This window comes from Argentina anserina, chromosome 7, assembly GCF_933775445.1.
Source record: "Argentina anserina chromosome 7, drPotAnse1.1, whole genome shotgun sequence".
NCBI lineage: Eukaryota > Viridiplantae > Streptophyta > Magnoliopsida > Rosales > Rosaceae > Argentina > Argentina anserina.
Genome location: NC_065878.1, coordinates 11959576 through 11967197, shown reverse-complemented (window position 1 = coordinate 11967197; position 7622 = coordinate 11959576). Strand labels below are relative to the sequence as shown.

The window sequence follows — 7622 nt, the reverse complement described above, 5'->3', positions numbered from 1 at the left end:
TCATCTAATCGTTAAGACTTCTTAGTTATTTAGAATCAACGAAGCGTTCAATCCTAAACATATGCTAAAAAGAGTTCAACACAACAAAGCGTACTAGTTAAACAACAAAGTAGCACAAAAGCACAATAAGTCGAATTGGAGACATGTAAGCAAGCATGGCGTCACTCATCTTGATTAAACATGCAAATTCCTAAAACTATCACAACCCTAAGCAATTATCAATAATTGAAACACGAAGCGCATACTCAATCAAAGAACACTTTGGTAAATTAAATCGCAACATTAGGAGAACCATGGCCTTGGCTTCCTCAAGCATTGATTTAGATGTACGAATTCAAGGAATAAATTGACATAAAACCTAAATAGAAATCGAAAACCTACTGCACATAGATGCTACACACGGCATACACACATATTTCAATAGTTCATGCAATCAAAACATAAAACCAAAGAAGTCTGAATTTATGTTCTTCATATATGAAACCGAAAATAACATCCAATGATTCATACAATGAATTCAAAATTTGCAGAAAACCAAAAGATAATTTACAAGCCATAGATGAATCACACATTAGAAACCTTGAAGGATGAATGAAGATGAATTCGGTGGTGGAAGAGGCAAGAGGATGGCACGGCAAAGGTAGTGATGGATGAAGATTTGTGGCTTGAATTTTCTGGATGTGTTTGGGCATCAATTCGGCTAGCTTTGTGAGAGAATGGAGATGCCAAATATGAAGGAGGTCGTGCCTTTTATAGAAGAAGGAGGAGAGGAGACTACTAGGGTTTTTGATGGGCTGATCCATGTATGCACGGCTGGGATTTCTCTCTTTAATTGGATCGAATGGCTGCCCTTGCTTTCCTTGTAATGGGCTGATTGCTAGGCACGGCAAAGACTTCTTCTCCAAGGCTGAATTGGATAGCACTGAAAGACTCCTTAATTTCCTCAAAGATCATGCACGGCTTCTCCTCTTTTTCTTCCTTGAATTATCTCTTCAAATTTGAAAATAAAAACCGAAATTAGTAAGAAGAGATAATCTGTTTCGAAACTTATGTCTTAATCTAGACATTTGTTGTCTTAAAAAGACACATGTAATAGATGAGCTCAACTAGATTAGGAAAGTTTCTAATTTTCAAAAAGGAAACTTACTAGAATAAGTAAGTTACTAGAACAATAAGGGTTAAGAAAAGTACAAATGGAGGTAAAAACATATTAAGAACGTAGCACAAAGTGCTCCTATCAGTTATATTGTTGTTTTACTCATACGAGCTGCAAACCTTACCGGGTTTGTGTTTACAATCCCGGTGCACCTATTCGATGGAGTGTGGGATAATTCCGCAGGTGTGGATTAGTGGAAATCGACGGAGAACTCTGAAGACTTGAAGTTGTTTTATTTTATCTTGTGGTGAGGATTTGAGAGGATTTTTACATTTCCATTTGATATAATGTTGAATTATAAATTTGGTTTGTAATAATCGATTTGACTGAGTTGTACTTTGAACTCAGTAATGATCCGTTGTGACATTAAAATGATTTCTATTTATTGAGATTGTTTTAGAGTTTTTCATGACTTCGAAATTTGAGTTTCATACTTAAAATTTTGGAGTCGTGACATTACTTATCGACCTCGTTGGAGGTTTTAAATCATTGAGGTGGGCAGACTCCAACGGTGAATGTTTGGTGCGCGTAACTTAACATGCATCTATGCTGAGTGGAAATCATGCTTTGTAATTAGTTCAGTATTCCAAGATTTTGTGCCATTTTGTTGTGATTTAGGTGTCAAACTAAAAACTACCATGAAATTGTATTGTGACAACCGGGCATCAATTGATATTTCACAGAATCTGGTACAACATGATCGCACTAAACATGTTGAGGTTGATCGTCACTTCATAAAAGAAAAGTTTGATGCAAATATTATCAGTTTTCCTTTTGTTCCTACATAAAACCAGCTGGCATATATATTAACTAAAGGTGTTTCAAAAAAGGCATTTTATGACTCGTTTGGCAAGTTGGGCATGGTTGATGTGTATGCGCCAACTTGAGAGGGAGTGTTAGCTCAACAACTTTTTGACTTATGTGAACATATTGTATTTATGTAGTTGTAGTAATTGACTTTTGCGTGAAGTGTTCATATTAGATAAGTCTCCTATAAATGTATGATATGAACTTGTATGAATTACAATCATTTATTAGCTCAACAACTTTTTGACTTATGCAATTGTTAGCTCAACAACTTCTTGTCTTATGAACATATTGTATTTATGTAGTTGTAGTAATTGACTTTTGCGTGAAATGTTCATATTAGATAAGTCTCCTATAAATGTATGATGTGAACTTGTATGAATTACAATCATCTATTATATCTGATTTGGTATTAGAGCAGATCCAAAAGGATTGCTATTTCCTTTTTTTTTTCATCAAACAGAATCATAATTCATTGATTCATCAAGCAATCCGTAACGGTTCAAACGTCGAAAACACAGGATCAGAAGCCAACAAAGGAAAACAAAAAACAGACGACCACATCACAATCATCATAAATTCAGAATCATCTTCATCAAATCACCCGTCATTCACCTAGCTAACTACATTCTACAATCAGCTTGCTCTTGGCATCTGCATTAGCTGGTGATAACATTACGTTAAATTTACAAGAGCGAAGTTAGGCTACATACTTGCCCTCTAGTCGTATTAGAAAACACCAGAACAAAAGCGGTGGCGGTCAATGAGAAGAAAGTTGTAGCCACTGGAGGTGACGATGCATGGTAGGTGGTTTTGGCATCGGAAGAGCAGCTGAGCAGTCGCGACTTTCAGCAATCAAGAAGATTGAACCTGCTTTACCTGACAGTGGATGGTGAAGAGTGTTTTTCGATGCCTCTCCTATGATGTTATTGGCATGGTGCAAGCGTATCACTTGCTAAGCTGACCAGGCAGATTAAAATGTGGAATTACACGAAATGAAATGCCACACCAGAAACTCAATCAAGCTCCCTAAAGCGTATCAATCTGGTGGTTCTAGCATCCAGCAATCCTCTTCTGTTCTTGCTCTGTTTTATTTTAAAATCAACTGCATCTATTGACCAAAAAAGACAATCAACTACATCTAACCCCCGATTCTCATCTTTGGGCCAGCAAGAGTGAACGACCAAGAGAAAGTTTCGATCCTATTATGGAGGCTTGACATTAACTGGTTTGCTTGGAGTCATGCTAGCTTTGCACAATGGAGGTCCTCGTGTTTATTTTGTTGTTTTTGGAGGGTTTTACTCATGTTGCCGGGAAAAAAAAAATCTTTGGCCAAGACAAAAAAGTTACAATTGAATTCGTGTATATAATGCAAGGGAATCTGGGAATGGCTGTCTTTATTCCTGAAATTGATGACTTACAAGAAAAATAAAAATTCATAAAGCAAGTTCATCATTTTGTTTCCACTTAAACCACTACAAGAAAAAATAAGTTGTAGAAAGTGTTATACAATCCGGACTTTGTAGTAGAAATTGCTCTACACAAGTCGTTTCATACTTGGAATCATTCACATTTTGCATTATCCCAGTGAAGTTGCTTAGGAGTCATCTGGGACCAGACAACTAGAAGGGATTGGAAAATTGGGTCACTCTCCATTACTACTTTTGAATCCATATGAGCTTTATAATCGGAATGATCATATCCAATAGAGATTGTCTAGGCACCAACTAGCTTTCTGAACTTGACCATAATTTCGAATCAATAAATTAGAGACAAACATCAACCCCTAGTTGCCTTTCTAGTAAATATGCATACTAATAAACAGTAGTCTACTATCAATCCAAGACTATGAGCCCCCAAAGGAAACTAAGGAAAAAAGAAAAATAAGGAAAAAGAAAAGGCAAAGAAAGATAGAAACTTTGAGCAGTGCACTTAACTACGTTGTTTGATGTTCAGACAGATTGTGCTTCATCAGTCAATAACAGTCATCAATGCATATACATTTTCTCCTAAATGACAGAAGAGAACACAAAGGTGTAGCATTTTACAACTATGTACTAGTACTACCAGCTACTCAAAGATGGAATTGGGACTTTATCCAAGAGAAGTCATTATAACATTCACATTCACAATACAGAAGTACCTAAAAGAGGCCACTTCAGGGAAAGCAGATCAAGCATGTTTTTGTGAGATAACATTACAGCTGAAAGTCATAAGGTATTTGTTTTCAATGGCACAACCAACTGAGATACACGACTCTGTAGTGTATACGTATTTAAGCCAAAATAGAGAGACTAGAACGAAAAGGGTTCTATACAGTTGGGTTAACAGAGGTCTCAACTCTCAACAGAAATCCATATACAAAGGAAAAGCAAAGTCACTAACCAGGTAGCATGTATCACAAGAAAACTATATATATGGCAATGGCATGATTATTGCGGGTGCAGCACAGTCAAACTTCTTCAAAGAGTTTCCTTGGCAAGTCGCCGCATCTTAATATTGCCATGACAGTCCTAATAGGGGAACAATTATCTGTCACTACTCTGTACATTTCAAGCCACTTAGGTAAACCTGAGACTGAATCATCGTCCTTCCAATTTTAAAACCCGGAACCACTGTGAAGCCAACTTTTGCCCTGGTTTTACTAGGCAGTGACAATCTCCTAGTGACATCTTCCATATATACAACAGAAAATTCTGCATCTCTTTCCACTTGGAATATCTCCACCACCGGATCAAAGCAATAGGCTAACTTGTGTAACGTCCATATTGAGCTAGCCATATCAACAAACGATTCATAGAATACACTAAGCGACCTCCATTTACTCAACACAACTGCATTCCGATCAAAATTACTGAACATTGAAGATTCCATTGTGGGGTGAATGATCTCTTGATACTTGTTCTCACAAAATCTCGAAAACTCACAGCTCTGATTCCCACTCAACAACTCCATTGGATTGCTCGATACATGCTCAAGCAACTGCTTCAAAGGCACATTGCTCTTATCCAATTCCGATTCATGCCCGTTACACAAAACCTCATCCTCAACTAAACCAAAACCTTTTGTATCAAACCCTTTGAACATTCCCAAACAAACATATGACAAAAACGCATACCGATTGTGTGCATTTTTCGTGTAAGCAACATCAGGATGAACCAAATTGGCAGCCAAATCCAAATCCCACCCAGCTTTCCCCATCAAACTTATCAAAATCTTAGTAAACCTATGTGTCAATCTACAAGCCTCATGTAGAACCGAATCAAATACTCTAACCGATAACAAAACCTCACAAGATGAAGCATTCAAAGTAGAAGATAACCTCTGTGACAATCTAAAGTTAGATTTCTGAATCTCACCCAGCTTTTTCCTGAGGGCCACAACTTCATTGTCTTTGTGATCAATCTCTGTCTGCAGCCTATTTGACATTGTCCCCAGAGTCCGGAGCTTGCTCTGATTCTCTTGCACCTGGGCCTCCAAGCAAGACCCGACTCCAAAACCCGAGCCGAACTCCAACCCCCTGAAAAACTGCTTCAACTCCGACAGCCTCTGCAGGTGAGAAACCAGAGCCCGGTCCGCTGACGTCACGCTCTCTTCCACAAAGGGCACATGGGCCGTCTGCAACTGAAGGTAGGAAGCTTCGAAAGACGAGACAGTGGCGAAGACCGACGAAATCAGAGTCTGGGTCGTCGGAAAATTGATGGGTCTGATCTGGGTTTTGCTCGGAGAGCTTGTAACAGTGGAAAGGTCTGGTTTTTGGAGATGGGTATCGTCCAAATTGGGCTTCGTCGGAGTTATTGGAAGCTCCGGCGGGTTGGGAGTGGTTGCTCCGTCGGGTTTGATGACGACGACTTTCTGGTCGGTGATGACCTCTTCGGCGGAGTCGAGTAGAGACAAGCTGTCCGGGTCTTCTTCTTCTTCAGCGAAGAACTCAAAGGTCTTGGCTTTAAAGGCTAGAGCGAACTTGGAGAACATTTCAGAGATTTGGGGAGGTTTAGAAGAGCCATCCATTTCCAGCATTGGGATAAAGATTCAACCTTTCTTTGGTTGTTTCTTGAACTCTTTGAAGTGAATGGAAGCGAGAAAATGAAGCAAGCAAAGAAAACAGAGGTAGAATTCTTGGATTCTACTTCTTGTTTGTGCTGCTGTGTTTTCTGCTTTGAATGTCTTGGAAGGAAGGTATTGTGGGTTTAGCTTGCTGGTGATGGACTCCTCTTTCTCTCTCTTTTTGTTTATGTTTAATTCGTTCTTTTTTTGTGGTTTTCTTTTTTGGATTTTGTATTCACATTCGTATCAAACCAAATAACCAATCACATATTTTTAGGTTATATTTTGTGTTCTTGTGTTATTTGTGAGTTTTGGTTGCTGTGCTTCCTAGATTGCTAGTTAAGTACTTATGCTGACTTTTCCAAATTTGGGGTTAACGGTCATAAGCATAACGACTAGAATAACATGTTATGATGTGTGACAGCCCAATTGCTACGCTTCCAGGGTGGACTTTCATTACTTTCTTTTATTACTACTCCCGTGAAAATTGTGTCCTTCTTCTTGTTCTTTTATTTCTACATGTGATCAAAAACTGAAAATTGCGAGCAATGAAAATTCACTTTTGGTTCTAATTTTTGCAATATGAATTAGACATTCCTCGTCTATTTTGACTTATTTCATTAAAACTCATCTCTAAGCAAACTATTGTTTACATATGTTCTATATTTCGATATTCATGCTCCCATGGCTCCAGAAACAAATGCTTTTCCAACTTTCCAACAAAGGGCTTGAAGAAACCTATAGTCAATTGAGCATGACCCATATTTCATAAAGGCTAATCAATCCTGGCTTCCATGTTTTGGGTCCGTCACTTTTACTCTGTAAAAGGAGGCAACATGAAAAATATAGAATTAGGTGAACCACCTTCATACAAGGAACAGCAGAAAGAAGATAAAAGTAGGATTCTGGTTTTAAGTCTCTTTAAAAATCTCTTTGGTTGCATTGTGATATGGTATCTTTGTACAATGTAGATATGGATCGAGGATGATAATCTTGATCTCAACAGTAAATTATTGAGCTTCAAGGTGAGTGCGCAACTGCATGCCTTGCCAATTTCCCAGCCTGTATGTGTATGTGTCTGCTTAGGAATGCAATCATTATCGCTTTATGCAAACCCTTGAACTGTGCTGCTGAGCTTTAGACAGACACAGTTTAGTGGGTTCAGCTTAGCAAATTCAGTACTGAACTGCAGAAGTAGAATACGGATCATGCTCCTGTTATATGCATATATTAGTATATGAAGCAGGGTTTGTTCGAAGCTAATGGGAGTAATTAATCAATGAGTCAAAGCTGGAAATTTAATCAAAAGAGCCTAATCCTCCAACACAATACTTTAATAAATAATTAGTAGTAGGTTAGAAGCCTTGACTGAGAGTGAATAACCAAAAAGGGGTGATTTGTTTAGGTCAGAATTGGGAGAGTAGGTAATGGGGGTTGTTGTACTTGCTGAAAATGAGAGCTGCTGCAATTGTGGGAGTTAGAACACCTCAAAAATAGCAGATAGAACACTAATGATCGACCATATGAATCAGAAATTCGTACAATCCATATCCAAGCACAGACAACAAAAGTAAACATGCAGCAACAATCACCCAAAAGAAGAAATTGAAAT

General features: G+C 38.2%; 1 protein-coding gene across 1 annotated transcript; it reads right to left on the bottom strand.

The window, feature by feature from the left end:
• Positions 1-4160: 4160 nt before the first annotated feature.
• Positions 4161-6178, bottom strand: LOC126803352 (protein GRAVITROPIC IN THE LIGHT 1). The gene has a single exon (XM_050531157.1). The coding sequence runs from the start codon at positions 5981-5983 to the stop codon at positions 4502-4504; it is 1482 nt and encodes a 493-aa protein (XP_050387114.1). The 5' UTR covers positions 5984-6178; the 3' UTR covers positions 4161-4501.
• Positions 6179-7622: the final 1444 nt, after the last annotated feature.